General features: G+C 42.1%; 1 protein-coding gene across 6 annotated transcripts in view; it reads left to right on the top strand.

Moving 5' to 3' along the window:
- The window catches only part of LOC123376084 (protocadherin gamma-A4-like), a 360,280-nt gene that overhangs the window by 47,498 nt on the left and 294,781 nt on the right, over nt 1–18,001 (top strand). The window contains exon 1 of one of the 6 annotated variants that reach the window (XM_045027771.1): nt 598–3,048. The exons of 3 other annotated variants lie outside the window; for them this stretch is intronic. In XM_045027771.1, coding sequence (XP_044883706.1) covers nt 613–3,048 — 2,436 coding nt within the window. In that variant the 5' untranslated portion in view covers nt 598–612. Of the gene's footprint in view, nt 1–597; nt 3,049–8,643; nt 11,093–15,157; nt 17,474–18,001 lie in introns of those variants that run through there. 2 more of the 6 variants (XM_045027783.1, XM_045027782.1) reach the window with 2 other exon arrangements.

The raw sequence follows: 18,001 nt of genomic DNA, 5'->3' as shown, positions 1-18,001 counted from the left end.
GACTTTAAAGAGAGAGATTTAAATAGACTCAAAGAATAATAGAATTTGATACTACATTTTTATATTTTTAGTATTAGTTTTTAAAACATTTAATAATGAATTTCGCATAGAATTAGATTTCGATTAGAAGAATACATGTCTTTACATATCCATCGCTCCTACATCCACGTCATGTTTAGTCAGAGATATGATTTTGAATAGTAAATAATTATAGAATGGTGTTTAGGTTTTGGTACCGAAATGCATATTTTATTTTATTTTATTTTATTTGCTATTTTTTTAAATAAGTGTACACCAAAGAGAATGAGTTTCAGTTTATTAATTCTGCACGCTGCAGTTACTCGGCAAAGACTCAGCGTGTCGCCGTTGGCCGACGCGAAGAGGCGGCTGCCGATCCATTGGAGCCCCCTGCAATGCTACGAAAATAACAGAAACAGCAGCAAGACGTTCCTGCCCAGTCGCTGATAAAATACGTCATTCTTCAGGATTATTGGAGACAATTGGGTGGCAGTTGTGATTTTATGTTTGTCGTTTCTGCGGATTCTTTGAGCCGAACGAGAAATTAACATACCAGAACTGTCCAGAATAAAACAAACTGCGCATTCAGTAAAGATGGGCGAGGAAACCAGACACAGAGAGCCGGACTGGGCAGTCAGACAGCAAGTACTGTTCTTTCCGTTCTTATTCTCTTTGTTCGGCCGGGCCGTCTCGGAGCAGATTCGTTATTCGATTCCTGAAGAAATGGCCAAAGGTTCCCTTGTGGGGAATCTCGTCAAGGATTTGAGACTGAATGTGAGAGAACTGCCTCAGCGAAAGCTTAGTGTTGTCTCTGGTTTTGAAAAGCAATACTTCGCTACTAACACAGAAAATGGAAATCTGATTGTAAATGAAAGGATAGATCGAGAGGGAATATGCGGGGAAGCATCTCTTTGTGTCCTCAGTTTTCAGTCGGTTGTGCAAAATCCTTTTAATGTTTTTCACGTGAATGTTGAGGTGCAGGACATTAATGACAATGCACCGCGGTTCAATACTGAATATATTGAATTAGAAATTATTGAATCCACACTGCCGGGTGCGCGATTTCCACTAGGAACGGGAAGAGATCCAGATGTCGGCACTAATTCACTACAAAATTACCAGCTCAGCCTCAATCGGTATTTTACCCTGGCGGTGAAAGAAAGCCCGGATGGCAGTAAACAGGCAGAGCTGTTACTGGAGAAACCTTTGGACCGGGAAAAGCAGAGATACCATCACTTAGTCCTGACGGCTGTGGATGGCGGAGATCCAGTCAGAACCGGTACAGCTCAGGTTAGAGTTAATGTCACTGACGCCAATGACAATCCCCCAGTGTTCACTGAAGAGATCTACAAAGTCAGCCTGAGGGAAAACCTACCAAACGGCTCCTTGGTGCTTCAGGTGAGAGCTACTGATGCCGACGAGGGTTTAAATGCAGAAATCATGTACTCTTTCAGCAACATCCCTGACAATGCTCGCAAATTATTCAGTCTGGATCCCCGAACAGGTGAGATTACAGTGACGGGTCCTTTGGATTTCGAAGAGGTGAAATTTTATCAGGCGAACGTGGAAGCAAAGGATGGTGGAGGTCTGACAGCTCATTCTAAAGTGCAAATACAGATCCTTGACGAGAACGATAACGCCCCTGTGATTGACTTCACAATAATCTCCAATCCGGTTCCCGAAGACTCTGCCCCCGGGACTGTCCTAGCTCTCCTTAATGTCCGTGACCGAGATTCCGGAAAAAACGAAGAGGTTACCTGTGGTGTGGAAGGTAATGTACCTGTAATACTAACATTTTCTTCTAGTAATTCTTATAAACTCGTAACCGAAAATATTCTGGACAGAGAGACAATCTCTGATTATTCTATCACAATCACAGCCACAGACAAAGGCTCTCCCCCTCTCACCACCCAGAAAACCATCCTGTTGCAGATCTCGGATATCAATGACAACGCCCCTGTCTTTCAGAAACCTTCCTACACCGCCTATGTGCCAGAGAACAATCCCTCGGGGGCCTCTATTTTCAGTGTAAAAGCCTCAGACCGGGATCTGGACCGGAACGCCCGAGTCACTTACTCCATCCTGAGCAGCAACCTCCAGGAGGTGCCTCTCTCCTCCTACATCTCCATTAACTCCCAGACCGGAGCTATCTATTCCCAGCGCTCCTTCGACTACGAGCAATTCCGGGAGTTGGAAGTGCAAGTGAAGGCCCAAGACGGCGGGTCCCCGCCTCTCAGCAGCAATGTCACCGTCAGGGTGTTTATTCTGGATCAGAATGATAACGCCCCTCACATCCTGTACCCTTCCCTGGGAGCCGATGGCTCCGCCTTGTTTGAGATGGTCCCTCGCTCGGCCGAGGCAGGTTATCTGGTGACTAAGGTGGTGGCGGTGGATGCTGACTCAGGACACAATGCCTGGCTCTCCTACCATCTGCTCCAGGCTACGGAACCGACGCTCTTCAGCATGGGGCTGCACACCGGGGAGATCCGGACAGCCCGCGCCTTTGCGGACAGAGATGCTGTGAAGCACAGGCTGGTCACCCTGGTGAAGGATAACGGGCAGCCGCCTCTCTCCGCCACAGTGACTCTCAACCTGGTGTTTGCTGAGAACTTCCAAGAGGCTCTTCCGGAAATGAGCGACCAATCGGGTGACTCGGCACCTCAGTCTGATTTACAGTTCTACTTGGTGCTTGCTTTAGTCTTGATCTCATTTTTGTTCCTTTTAACAATTGTAGCAGTTCTTATGATGAAATTTCGAAGATCAATGAATCCCACCGTTCTCCAGTGTTTCTCTCCTAGTTTGTACTCCAAATCCAGTGTCAGATGCCCACCAAACTATGGCGACGGGACTTTACCATATTCTTATAACCGATGTTTAGCCGTAAACTCCGGAAAAAACTATCTTAAATTTCTAAAACCAAATGACCAAACTGTGATAGCACAGAATATCCTTTCGAGTGACAACTCAGGAATACTATTTTTGAGCAATGACTGCAGCGAACCCAAATCTGAGATCAGTGTTCCTGATAAGGTGAGTTTTGCATTAGATGTCTGTTTGTTATTTGGAGTATGAAATTACTGTAAACTAAAACTATATTTTTTTCTTTTAAAATGAACACCGTGATTAAATGGGGAATATAACAATACTCCTAGGAAAAGAACGTTTAATATATTTATTATTTCTCTTATTTAACAAGTATTATTGCAGAGAGGATTTGTGAATTACTGGTTAAATATGCAAGTTAAAATTCTTATGAAATGATGGTTATATTAAAATACCCAGAAAATAGGTTTCCGACACCCATTTTTGTCTGTGCTTTGGCGTATAACTCCAAACCGTTATCGGTGATCTCTACGGTAGTCCTTTAAATTTACTGTTAATGAATTAATTACTTTCAGTGTAGTTGGGAGCTTTTATCTGCGTTGTTATTTTAGGAGTTAGTCGAGTGAGGTCATTTTGACAAGAAGAGTTTTAGTTTTTCTTCGGTTTCTTAACCTCTTCCTTCTTTCATAGTATCTGTATAGGGTGTTATTTCACTCAAGGAGACTCTGAGTTGTTTGTATAACCGGTTGCTTTTTCTTGCTATTTTTAATGTAGCGGAGAGAGCTCTTTGGGGTAGGGATCTTCTCGATCGGTATGTTTGCATAGTGATCAGCCCCAATGGGGCCCTGACCCTGAATGAAGCCACTAAGCTACTGCTATTACGTATATTTTGCAGTATGATTTTTGACGGAATCACGTTTTTACTTATTTTTTACTTAAGAAATAAGATATCGTTTACAAATGTTATTGAAGATTCATTTAGGATACGATGTCGCACTGCTAACGTGCATATGGAGGAATTTATGTGTTTTAGAGTGTACTTGATGTTTACTTTCAGATGTATAGAACTGAATATAATGCTGTGACACTGGATCCCTTAAAGATTGACTGGTTGATGCATTGGGTCTTGAGTCCACTCTTCTGCCAGTTTTAAATAAGGTCTTTTAGATGGTCATGAGTCCGCTATGTATATAATCCATCTCCTGTTAATTTGTTACTTCTTTGCACTATTGTTGTTAAAAGGCAAACACAGGTTCAGGAACACTTTTCATAAAGCGATCACTCCAAATTTGATCTTTCAATACTTATCCTCAAAGGAAACCTGCACACCACCTCTCAGTTTCCTACTGGATTGTAGCCATACTTCCTTTCTAGCCACACCTGCTGCAATAGAATCACCATTCCAGAGTTGTCAGGATACATAACCACTGCAGAAACAGGTTTATCTATGTAATCTTAAGAGACAGGGTGCATAATATCAGCATTTGTACATATTTACGTCCGCTATAATAACCTTTGATTTTCCTACACTTCGGAATTACCTCCCTTCTTATGTGTTGTCATCTAATCTGAGATTCTGAACTGCATCCCCATTTACTAGTATCACTTTGTCTCCGGGAAGGATTTATACAAGATGGCAGCATTTAGGGAAGTGGTCGGATGATGTCATGTGTGGTACCAAAAGCTCATTCTGATACATTTTATTTGCACATGCAGGAGCCAGTCCAGTGTTTGCCGGGCAAGTACAGTTTTGGCAGGAATTATGTGATCAGTAGATATCCTATTTCTTTCTTCAAAATTAATCATGGTATTGTCTCCTGTGGTTCTTCCTAGTCATTGTGCCTCTGTGTAGCTGCTACTGATATTCCATAAGCTGGTGTTCGTTACTTTCCTTTGTTGCTGTAACTCTAGTTGCCACAGAGTTGTACATGGTGGGATTTAACTCTCTCACATCTGTTTCATTCAGAGGTAACTAGATAGAACATAGGGCAAAGGAGTATGCTTTCTGGCCACATACCCTTTTCCCGGAGCCATTCTAACTTTTGCTGTGCCATGGAGTTCAGCAGGTATGGAGCAATACTCTGTACCCATGGAATTAAGGGGAAATATTCCAAAGTGTCAGATTTTTTTTTGTTTTTTTTTCTTTTGTTATTTGAGAAGATTTGCCTCAGAATCAGATTTTGCACCATTTCTTGTCATTCGGGCACGCTGGGGATGGAGTAATAATCTCCACTGTATACATTCTAAGCATTCTGAAGCAATTCACCAGACTTCAGAGATTTCAGAGAAAAACTTTCTTTCCATTTGTAGACTGATACGACATTAGGGCAAGTCGTTACCTCATCAAAAATGATTGTACATCAGAAGTATGGTTCCAGTTTACATCATGATGTATTATATATTATATAAATACCTTTAACAAAATCACTATTTATCCTGTAGGAAATATTTTCCATTTCTATCTTTACAAATGATAAAAGGTATCGTTTATTCTCACATACAGATGGATTTATTAGAAAGTGGGTGGATATACATCACGCTCAAACTTGGTATTATTCAGCGTTGAAAATAACTTGTTTGTGTTTTTCTTTTCAATAAAAAGAGCTGTATCTCTCAAGGAGGAATAGAAAAAATATTTTGCGTGCTGAATTTCGAGTGAGCATTCAGAAAGATTTTCTATTATTTTGTATTCTTTCCTAATTCTCTAAGAGGAATAATGTTGTTTCACAAAAAAATCAGAGACTCTAAACTTCATGCTGAAATCATGAAAATATATTTCCTTCATTTACATTACGATATATTCTACATTTCAAACATAATTATTTAATCTTGATTGCAGTGCATGTGTCAGTGGGCATTTGGGTATACAACTAAGGCATACAGAGTGAGAGGAAAATTATTAGCACATGTAGAAAGCCTCAAAATCTTTCGCAATTACTCCGAGTATGTGCAGTTATTGGTTGACACTGAATGCTTTATCAGAGAAAGAAAGGCAAAAAGAGATTCATCATCCTTTCCTCCGCAAGTAAGTAAATAGACGTACAACTTCAATGGAAGAACTGAACCCATAATTTCTTTAAATTAAGTGTTTGCGATTTCTGAATAATTCCTATGCACAGAGCTCTATATAAAGCAAATGTAAAGAAAAATTGAGTAGGAATATCTGGGAGTTCCATGGGAGCTGGGAATGGTATTTCCACTATTCTGTTCCTGGAGAAACACCCTTCTCTCTTTTGTAGAAAATATTGCAAAGAACCTGGCCGAGGATAAATGGGAATTATGAATCCCAGGAATCGTTTTTTCTCCAGACAGCAAAGTAGATATTTTCTTTTGGTCATATAAGTATCACAGGGGGAGTAGATCGAGAGCAGTGCTGTGGCAGAATACCGAAGCGCCTGTTCAATTGTGAAGTGCTTGTGCAGAATAAAATGAAACTTTATGCACTTGGAGTTGCTATAACATGTTAATGACAGTTCTCCCATCTACTATATAATTTTAAAATAAAAACAAAATTACAGCCCAGGAGTACGGTTTATTCTGTTGGGCTGGTAGGAGTTAACGCTCTTACCTTCAGCATTTAACGTTTCACTTCAGGTGTGAAAAACAGAGCAGATCATGCAAAATATTCAGAAATGGTACTTGAATAAAGTCCGGTTAGAGGAAAAATAGCGTATTCTCAAAGTATTCTTCTAGTCAGGCCTGGCTCGGCAAATATCCGCCTTACTTTGCTGGAAGCAAAGGATCCCTTTTAAAAATAAATATTTCTACAAAATTAAAATGAGCGCAATGAGTCCCTGCTGGTCAGAGCAAGCAACGCTTATATGGATGAACATTACATAGAGATATCATATTCATACAGTAACTCACCAAGGCTTCATAAATCTTCCATATGAAAACAAGAAGGGAAGAAATATGAGATACAGGGAATCTGTATTTTTGGGAATCCAAATTACATGAAATGGAAATGCAACCCAGAGAGAATTATCTGCTCTGGGCAAGGTGGCTGAAGAACAAAATAACGGTCATATCGCTGCGATCACGTTTCTCTTGTCCCATCGCCGACGATTCTTATTTGGCGACAGTAATCCCTCTGTCAGGGCCGCCCAGAGGATTCAGGGGGCCTGGGGCAAAGCGGGGGAGCTGCGGTGCTTGTACTCACCCGGCAGCGGTCCGGGTCTTCGGCGGCGGGGGGGGGGCCTTCAGTCACTCAGCGTCTTCGGCAGCACTGAAGGGCCCCTGCCGCCGAAATGCCGCAGAAGACCCGGACTGCCCCCGGGCCAGGGCTCGCTGGGCCCCTGCGGGGCCTGGGCCTGGGGCAAATTGCCCCACTTGCCCGCCGCCCCCTCTGGGCGGCCCTGCCCTGAACAGGGAGCAGGTCCCGGATTATAATGTAACTATCACAAACGTACACTTGAAATGATTTGATAGAAATAAACCTGACCTGTACTAATTTATATATGTAAAATTAATTAAAAATGATCATCTAAGCTATCAAATAATATATTTATAAAGCTAAAAAAAATGTGTAAGGCAAAGTCACTTTAAAAAAAGGATAATTGGAAAAAATGATTTAACATGTTTATGTCCAAAATAGCAATTCTGTAACAACCCACATAACTTTAAATTATTGTTGTCTAATATCCACTGTGTCTCCAGTCCTCTGTGGAGATGAAAGCATAAGTCTACATTTGCAGACAAACATCTAAAATGTATTTAATATAACTTTATATGATTAAACTTCGAAATAATATTTTATAAACAGAATTGTATATATACTTTGCTCACAAAACAATATTTCCCTTTAAGGGAAAATAAATGTTACTCCCTTTCCACAATCTCCCACGGAAATTAATTCCTCAGATTGTTGGTTGGTAGATTGGTTTTCATTAGTACTGTAGAAGAAACACAATGCTGTGGTTAAGGCGGCATTATGATAATTTATTGCCACGTAGAAAGGGGCAGCAGAAATTCTGAGCCTATATCTGATCTCGTTTACTACATCAGCAGTCAATGGAGTAACATGAGTATAAAGCTGCCTTAAATTAAATCAGAATGAAATCTCAATTTTCATTGACAACGATTTTTTTATCTTCTGGACTGTTTACACAAACTACATTTAGAAAAATGGGAATATGTTTTGAAATGTTAGACATTTCTGGAGTCCGAACACACACACACACACACACACACACACACACACACACACTTACTTCTTTTTTTCAGATGGAGACTTTTGAATCAATTATTGAATCGGGAAAATTAAAAAAATTACCTCGGCTTGTATGTTTTCCATCTTCTGCTTTCAAACAATAATCGAATCATAAAAGTATAGGGCTGAAAGGTACCTCGAGGGGTCATCTAGTCTAGCCCCCTGAGCTGAGGGTTTTCACTTTTCGCAGTTCACTTTTCGGAACCTCTCAAGTCTATCACTTGGAGCTCCCGAGTATGATACCTTTAAAACTGTAATGCAAATTAAGACACACAGTGAGACAAAGATTAAATTAGCACACGAATAGATATCCAGTTAATGTAGCATCTGAGTTGGTGCAATTACTGGTTGAGACTCTGAGTGCCGCTGTTAGCCCAATAAGACAGAGAACTGGAAAGAGAGATCCAGCCAGCCCAGCCCCGCTTTTACAAAGCACAGCACTGGAGATCAGATCCGCACTGATTGCGTTTGCGTGGAAAAGAGGAAGATAGGTGAGTGCTTCTAGTTCTTCGCTGATTTGGACTGATTTGGACTTTATGCTTGTAGCTTCCGAACCATCTCTATATATCTGGGGAAATATATATAATCAATAGGATCGGAAAATATCCCGGTGCTTTGGAAATGGCGGATAAAGAAAGGAGCTGGGATTGCAAAATAAGACTCCCGCTTTTCTTGATAATTGTGACAGTCTGGGGTACAATTTATGGACAGATTCGTTATTCAGTTCCTGAAGAAATGCAGAAAGGCTCTTTCGTGGGGGATACAGCAAAGGATCTGGGACTGGATATAAAGGAGCTCTCGGACCGCGGAGTCAGGATAATTTCCAGAGGTATGAAGCAATATTTTGCTCTCAGTTTGAACAGAGGACATTTATATATTAACGAAAGAATAGACAGAGAACAGATCTGTGGCCGGCTAGAGAATTGTTTATTAAATTTTGAGATTCTTGTTCAGGACAAAGTGAAGCTTTTTGCGGTTGAAGTCGAAATAACGGATATTAATGATAATGCGCCGAGTTTCCCAGTGGAGGAAGTGGAGTTAAAAATAACTGAAACCACGGGAAAGGGGGAGCATTTTCTTTTGCCGGAGGCTCGGGATCCAGATAAGGGACTCAATTCCCTCCAAAGCTACCAAATTAGTAAAAATAAACACTTCTCTCTGGATGTGCAAACGGGAGTTGATGGTGGGAAGTACGCAGAGCTGGTTCTTGAAAAATTATTGGACAGGGAAGAAGAGAAAATTCACCAGTTAATCCTTACAGCTGCAGACGGCGGAGATCCAGTCAAATCTGGCACTGTGAAAATCAGAGTTATTGTTATGGATGTAAATGACAATGCGCCAGTTTTCAGCCAGTCTGTCTATAAAGTGGCTATTATGGAAAATGTCCCTGTCGGTTTCTTGGTGCTTACAGTAAACGCCACTGACCAAGATGAAGGAATTAATTCAGAAGTAACATACTCATTTAGAAAAATAGAAGACAAAGCTGCCCATATATTCCAGTTGGATTCTGGGACGGGAGAAATATCAGTTGTAGGGAATCTGGACTTCGAGGACTCTGAAATACATGAAATGGAAGTACAAGCTCAGGACGGGAGTGGATTGTCGTCTCGAGCCAAAATCTTGTTAAGAGTCATTGATGCAAATGATAATGCCCCGCAGATTACTGTGACATCTCTTCGCAGAGGAATCATTGAAGACTCCCTTCCTGAAACTGTAATTGCTCTTATAAATGTACAAGACCGAGATTCCGGAGTCAATGGTGAGATCACGTGCACTATCCCAGATAATCTCCCATTTCGATTACAGAAGTCATTTGATAATTATTACAGTTTGGAGACTACCAGCGCCCCGGATAGGGAGCAGATCTCGGATTACAATATAACTATCACAGCCACCGATCAAGGCACTCCTCCCATCGCTACAACCACCTTCCTCCTACTGAAGATATTAGACAAAAACGACAACCCGCCCATTTTCAGCCAAACAACCTACGCCTCTTACATCCTGGAAAATAATCCAAAAGGTGCTTCCATAATCGTGGTAAAGGCAAATGACCCCGACCTGGGGGAGAACGCCAAAGTCACTTACTCTGTTACCGAAGGTCAGATCCGGGAAGCTCCGCTCTCTTCCTACATCTCTATTAACTCCGAGACCGGGGCTCTCTACGCTCTGCGCTCCTTCGATTACGAGCAGTTCCGGGAGATTCGGTTCCAAGTGCAGGCTCAGGATGGGGGTTCCCCACCTCTCAGCAGTAATGTCTCCGTCACTCTCTTTATACTGGACCAGAATGACAACAGCCCGCACATCTTACACCCCTCCTTTCCCACCGATGGCTCCACGGGAGTGGAGTTGGCCCCTCGCTCCTCCGAGCCGGGTTACCTGGTCACTAAGGTGGTGGCGGTGGATGCAGACTCCGGGCAGAACGCCTGGCTCTCCTACCAGCTGCTGAAGGCTACAGAGCCGGGGCTCTTCTCTGTGGGACTCCACAGCGGCGAGATCAGGACGGCGCGCTACTTCCTCGACAAAGATGCGCTCAAGCAAAGTCTGGTGGTTTTAGTGAAGGACAACGGGCAGCCCCCTCTCTCTGCCACGGCCACTGTGACGGTGGTGGTGGCTGACAGCATCCCGGAAATCCTCTCCGATTTAAGCAGCCTCTCAACGCCTGCAGACCCCCAGTCCAGCCTCACCTTGTATTTGGTGATCGCTGTGGCTTCCGTTTCCTGCTTGTTCTTTACCTTTATCATAGTGTTAATGGCCCTGAGGCTCCGCCGGTGGAGAAACTCGCAGCTGTTTGACTCCTCGAGTGTGACTTTCAGTGGAGTTCCCGTCTCGCAGTTTGTGGGGCTCGATGGAGTCAGAGCTTTTCTTCACTCCTACTCACATGAGGTTTCTCTCACCACGGACTCCAGAAAAAGTCAGTGGAAATTTCCTAGTGGAAGTTGTTCAAATACTCTGATAGATCAGCATCCTTCTGAGAAATCAGGGCCTCTTTTAATTGCAGATGATTCAAATATTAATAAAGAAGGTCAAGTCGTCAGCCAGGTAGGTTTCATGGTTTTGTTTTGAATTTGATTTCCGTTGAAATCTTAGCTTCCAATGTACTAAAAAAACCTACGTGTTTATGTGTGTAAATCTCAAGTGTGATTCTGTGAGTGTGCTTCCCAAAATACTGGCTGGCATTCTAGGAAGTTGTGTCAAGCATTAATTTTTAGATTAAAAAATGTAATCGGACATAAATCATATTTTTAACTGAACAATCTTTCTCAATCTCTCTCTCTACTCCTTAAGAAAAATCAGTCAATCAAATAGATATTAATAATAACTAATAATAATAATATTAATTAATTTCCTTAGAATGAGTCTGCTCTTGACATCCTATTGTATGCATTTCCTTCCTTCCTCATCATCATTTTCCTGTTATTGTGGGTATGCATTTGCAAAAATCTTTGCTTTACACCATAATCTAGGGCCCCATTTCGGGAGAGAATTTAATCACGTGTTTAAACACATTCCTAAATCCCATCAGTATAAAATTAACAGGTGCTTTCCTGAATTCTGGAATAGAAAAGTAAAATTAAGTGTGTTTCTGATCTCTCCTTTTGGTATCTTGTATAGTAGTCTCTTACCTAGCACAGAAATTGCTTTGCCTCTAACTTCTGGAAAGTTCTCCCTAATTATCCTTTGGGTCATAGATGAAGAGATGGGCTCTGATGTAAGGCTGTGAGGTGACTCAGAAAGGTATGTGAACATATGCCTACTTTTTAGTTTGTTCAGATGCTTCAAGTAGGCACCCTTAGGTATGGTGCTGAATTTGGGCCTGAGAGTATTCTAGATTAGGGGCTAAATTCACAAAATGATTTAGGCACCTAACTTCCACTCTAGTTGCCTACATCCCAGAATCAGGCCACACTGGGATTCACAAAGCCCCCACTCAACTTCCCCCGAACCTTGTAGGTGCTTAACATTGTTGGGCATCTAAATGTTTTCAGTAAAATCTCCCCAGGTGCTTCTAACTTCTAACTATGTTCACTTCAGCCCCACAAGAGATGTCTGGGCGCCTAAGCCTCAGAGCACTGGGAAAAGATAGGCATTCTTCTGCTTAACTTGCCTGCAGTGTGCAATTCTGTAGGCAGGCTCCTAGAGCACTTACCAGACCAGGGTCTCATGGAAAAGCTTACACACACAGGGGGAAGACTTCTCTGAATGGTTTAAGCCCAGTAGTTGCAGTACTCACCTAGGATGGAGGAAATCCCTGGTTCAAGTTCCTCCTCTGGCTGATAGGGAGGAAAGATTTGTATATGTCTGTGCTACCTCTGTGTTGAGTGCCTTAGCCACTGGGCTGTAGGTCATTCTGATTTGGGGCTCCTTCAGTCTCCCTTTTTGGATCTTTTCCACTGTGGATTAAATAATGAAAGAATTGCTGGGCTAGAGCAAGCATGCAAATGGGGCCGTAGCCTGATGGTTAAAGCACTCATCTGTGAAGAGGAAGACCCAGGAGCTAGTCCCCTTACTCCGATGACTTTTTAAAATTATTTACCCACAGTGGCACAACTTCACCAGGAGAGACTGAGGGAGACCCACCTCTGAATGTCCTATAGCTCAGTGGCTAGGGCACTTACCTGAAAGATAATAGATCTCAATTCAACCCTTCTGCTGGAAGGAGAACTTGACCTGGGTATCTCCAATATCCCAGCTGACTACCCTAATCACTGGGATAGAAGTTGTGAGAGATGTTCAGGTTCTTCTCCTCATTCCCACTTCCTTTCCACACAGGTTCTTACTGTGGTAAAGGTCCCTAACTCCAGAGGATTTGCAGCTAAGAATCCCAAGCAGAGGGAGGAAGCAGGGATTTAGGGCCTATCTCCTCCTCTTGGCATCCCCTATTGGCTATTTTAGGCTAGGATCCACCTGCATGCTGACTTTTATGACTCCCATTCTGAGGTGCCTATCTCTCACCATTCATTGTAGAGGGAGTTAGGCATCAAACTAAGACTTCCTGAATCCCAGTGATTTTCTAGGTACCTAAAAGTTAGGTGTGCTAATGCTCAGTTGTCTATGCTTAAATTGTAAGAACTCCATGGAACTGACTCTCTTTTATTTGCTCTGTAAAATGCATGCCACTCTTTACTACCACTACTATTGTTACTTCCAATACGTAGGATAATAATGATGGTGTGCCTTACACTTTGCAAACACAGGCACAAGATAGAAGTAATTGAGTGTGTTGGAGAAAAACGAATCCTCACTCTGAGTTTGAAGCAACAAGCCAGAGGCAGCTTTATTTTCGAGCAATTGCAAATTCAGCGGAGAGTACACAGGGGCAGGTCTCCCTTAGATAAACAATTAAGCAAGCTTTTATACCTTTCCTTACCTACAATAATGAGCAACAGCTGCATTTTGTTATACATATTTCTTCCAGATATCTCACTTTTCTCATTAATTTCTGCTACAGTCTACATTCCATTCTTATCTAATGCAAGGTCAAAACAGTATCTCTTACTGTCTGTTCCCATTTGCTTTCTCCCTTACCTGCCTAGGCCCTACTTTCAAGTCTTCTGTTATTAGAGTCAGTGTCAGCCAGACTTTGTTAGCTTGACTCTTGCTCTATTCCTAGAGACAAAACTAAGATCTCTATGTCCAATTCCCTTTATCTCTTTCTCCATTTCCACAAGTGGAAAGACAGAAAATTTGCAAGCGATTTTGGAAGAGTCCCAAGTGGAGACAATTTTTAGCCCAGATCTGCAAGACTATTGGCAGTTTTAGGATGAATGTGATTTTCCTACTGTTTAATCCTGAGACTTTGAAATTGTTGTGAATTATCCCTGAATTTTAAGAAAATATTTTAAATTGTGCATAGGAACTAAAAAGGATGGGAATTAGCTTGGTGTAAATCTTCAGTCTTTACTTTTTATCAGAAATGATATCCTATTTTTATTTATACATTAAAGATTGCATTATATTTTTCTTGATTGGGTACATTTAAGATTATGCCTTTCTTTCTGTTAGAGAGACAAGGTAGGTGAGGTAATATCTTTCATTAGACCAAAGAAGAGCTCTGTGTAAGTTGGAATGTTTGCCTCTCTTATCAACAGAAGTTGGTTCAATAAAAGATATTACCTCACTCACTTTGTCTCGCTAATATTCTGGGACCAACAGGGCTAGGACAACCTTTACTTTGTGTTAGTAAATTGTAATTGGTTTCAATCTTACTCATGGGAAAGGATGTACAAAAAAGTGGTACCGTAATAGGACTAATTACACTTTCCCCGTGGTGCCTCATTATAATGATGTTAATAAAAGAAGCTCTGTCACACCTAGGATCTGGAAGAATGGAGAATGGATAGGGGCTATGGTCTGATCTGATAAAGATGTCTCTCTCTGTCTCTCTCTTTTTCTCTCGCATTACTTTACCTAACACTTTCCCACAGAATTCTAGAATACATAAATAACTGTAGGATAAGGGACACAGTAACATAGATAAACCTCAAATTAAACACATGAAGTACAAATTTAAGCCACCTATTTACAACATTTATCTGGCTTCCGAATAAGATATTATTTTACCACAGAATGGAAAGATTCATTTGACTAAAGTTTTAAAATATTTTACATTTTATATGTACATAGAGAAAGACATTTTTCTTCTTTACAATCTATGATATTCACGAACTTTGTTATTAGATCAGTCTAGCTGCAATTCTAAGGCCGAGACTCACAGTGCCGCTGTTGGCCAGTGCCATGACAGAGCTGCTGCTGAAGATCATTTGGAGCTTCTTGCAGTGTGATTGCCAGTCACACAGCGCAGATTGGAGAAGGGACACAATGTTGCTTAACGGAGAAATCACCCCTCTGGAAATTAATATGAAAACAGAAAGATAATTTGATTTTCAGTACTCCTCATTAACGCGGAATTTTCGTTCTCACGGAAATATACAAAATACAATTTTGGATTCTCTTCAGAATACATCCGATTATAAATTCAGCAGAGCTGTGGTGACCAGGATGGAATTACAGTGCAGAGAGAAGCCCTGCGGATTCAGATGGCAAGTACTGTTCCCCTTGTTATTCTTTTTGTTTTGCGGTGCGGTCTCAGAGCAGGTCAATTATTCAATTCTTGAAGAAATGGAAAAGGGGTCTCTTGTGGGGAATCTTGCTAAGGATCTGGGATTGAATATCAAAGAACTGCAACAAAGGAAACTGCGAGTTGTCTCTACGGCAAAAAAACGCTATTTTAGAGTCAGTACAGAAAATGGTAATTTATACGTAAACGACAGAATAGACAGAGAGGAAATGTGTGGGAAAAAATTGCTTTGTGTCCTAAATTTAGAAACCGTGGTTGAAAACCCATTAAATATTTTTCATGTGAATGTCGCAATCAAGGATATAAATGATAATGCACCCGGCTTCGGCAAAAAATCTGTTGCCTTAGAAATAAGTGAGTCCACCTTGCCAGGAGCAACATTCCCCCTAGGAAATGCTCTGGATTCGGATGTTGGGAGTAATTCGCTACAGAATTACGAGCTCAGCTCCAACCACTATTTTATCTTGGCAGTGAAAGAGAACAAGGATGGAAATAAATACGCTGAGTTAGAGTTGGAGAAACTTTTAGATCGTGAAAAGCAAAGTTCCCACCTCTTGATCCTGACAGCTGTGGATGGGGGAGATCCAGTGAGAACTGGGACGGTTCAGATTAGGATTAATGTTACTGACGCCAATGACAATCCTCCCATATTCACTGAAAAAGTGTACAAAATCCGACTGCGGGAAAATCTACCAAAGGGCTCGTTAGTTCTTCAGGTGAAAGCTACTGATATGGATGAAGGTTTTAATGCACAAATCACATATTCTTTCAGCAACATACCAGACAGTGTTCGTCACTTGTTCTCACTGGATCCCGGAAACGGAAGCATTACAACTACAGGTATTATTGATTATGAAGAGGCAAATAGTTATGTACTTAGTGTGGAAGCCAAAGATGGAGGAGGACTGGCTGGTCATAGCAAAATTGAAGTTGATATTACAGATGAAAATGACAATTCCCCCAAGCTGACACTTACATCTGTGTCCAGTCCCATTCCCGAAGATTCTCTGCCTGGGACAGTGATAGCTCTGATGAATGCATACGATAAGGATGCTGGGGAAAATGGCAAGATCAACTGTCGCATTAAAGAGGAATCGCCTTTTAAAATAATCTCGTCTTCTAAAAATTACTACAAGATCCTCACAGACAGCCCCCTGGACAGGGAAAGGACCCCGGAGTACAATATCACAATCACCGCCACAGACAACGGCTCTCCCCCGCTCTCCACCCAGAAAACCATCCTGTTGCAGATCTCGGATATCAATGACAACGCTCCTGTCTTTGAGAAACCTTCCTACACCGCCTATGTGCCAGAGAACAATCCCTCGGGGGCCTCTATTTTCAGTGTAAAAGCCTCAGACCGGGATCTGGACCGGAACGCTCGAGTCACTTACTCTATCCTCAGCAGCAACCTCCAGGAGGTGCCTCTCTCCTCCTACATCTCCATTAACTCCCAGACCGGAGCTATCTATGCCCAGCGCTCCTTCGACTACGAGCAATTCCGGGAGTTGGAAGTGCAAGTGAAGGCCCAAGACGGCGGATCCCCGCCTCTCAGCAGCAATGTCACCGTCAGGGTGTTTATTCTGGATCAGAATGATAACGCCCCTCGCATCCTGTACCCTTCCTTGGCAGCCGATAGCTCCGCCTTGTTTGAGATGGTCCCTCGCTCGGCCGAGGCAGGTTATCTGGTGACTAAGGTGGTGGCGGTGGATGCTGACTCAGGACACAATGCCTGGCTCTCCTACCATCTGTTCCAGGCCACGGAACCGACGCTCTTCAGCATGGGGCTGCACACCGGGGAGATCCGGACAGCCCGCGCCTTTGCGGACAGAGATGCTGTGAAGCACAGGCTGGTCACCCTGGTGAAGGATAACGGGCAGCCGCCTCTCTCCGCCACAGTGACTCTCAACCTGGTGTTTGCCGAGAACATCCAAGAGGCTCTTCCGGAAATGAGCGACCAATCGGGTGACTCGGCATCTCAGTCTGATTTACAGTTTTACTTGGTGTTGGCTTTAGCTTTGATCTCATTTTTATTCCTTCTGACAGTTACACTGGCCATTGTGATGAAATTGCGAACATCAAGGAATATTCCAGTTTTGCAGTGTTTCGGTTCTGATCATTATTCCAAGGCGGGTCCTGGATTCCCACCAAACTACTGCGACGGGACTTTACCATATAGCTATAATCTGTGTTTAACCGCAGATTCCGAAAGAAATTACTCTAACTTTCTAAATCCCAGCCGTCAGAATAGTGTGAGAGACACCACCCTTTCTGTTGAGAACTCTGTGATGATATTTAAGAAAAATAATGATCCAACGTCTGAGAAGGACAACATTCCTCCGGTGAGTTTGTGCACTTATGTGTTAAAATTTTTGCCACAGTATAATATGATTAAATTTAAAACAAACACTTTTCTATTTATAAGAACGATTTAGGGAGGAAGTAGGGTAGTGTAAGCTGCTGAAAATACAAGTTAAGACATTTTGTTTTACTTTATCAACTTTTTTCTCATCATCTTTTACATTCATCAACTCTAGAGGTCTTTATGGTACAAAGAGGCACAGAGTTATGTAAATATGCATACGAACAAATAATTCAAAGTAATGGGAAAGACGTTGTGAATTTGTTTCTCCTGGGATTGTAATGTCTGTTTGTGGCTGGATATGAGTAGTAGGGTTAGCAAAAAGAGCAAAGGAGTCCTCTCGAAACTTGGTGGCGTGTCTTGTAGTTCGCCCTGGCTCACATTAGATCAGACTTTCCAAGGGACTCAAATAATGGCATATCTTTTTCTCTTAATTTTAGTAGGTTTTAGTTGGTAGATTTCCCCCCGCTCCACTTTCTGTGTTCCCAATGTATTTACCGCCTGGATA

Source organism: Mauremys mutica, chromosome 8 (assembly GCF_020497125.1).
Source record: "Mauremys mutica isolate MM-2020 ecotype Southern chromosome 8, ASM2049712v1, whole genome shotgun sequence".
Classification (NCBI taxonomy): Eukaryota; Metazoa; Chordata; order Testudines; family Geoemydidae; genus Mauremys; species Mauremys mutica.
Note: the sequence above shows the minus strand (reverse complement) of the source record. Positions and strands in the feature narration are given on the sequence as shown.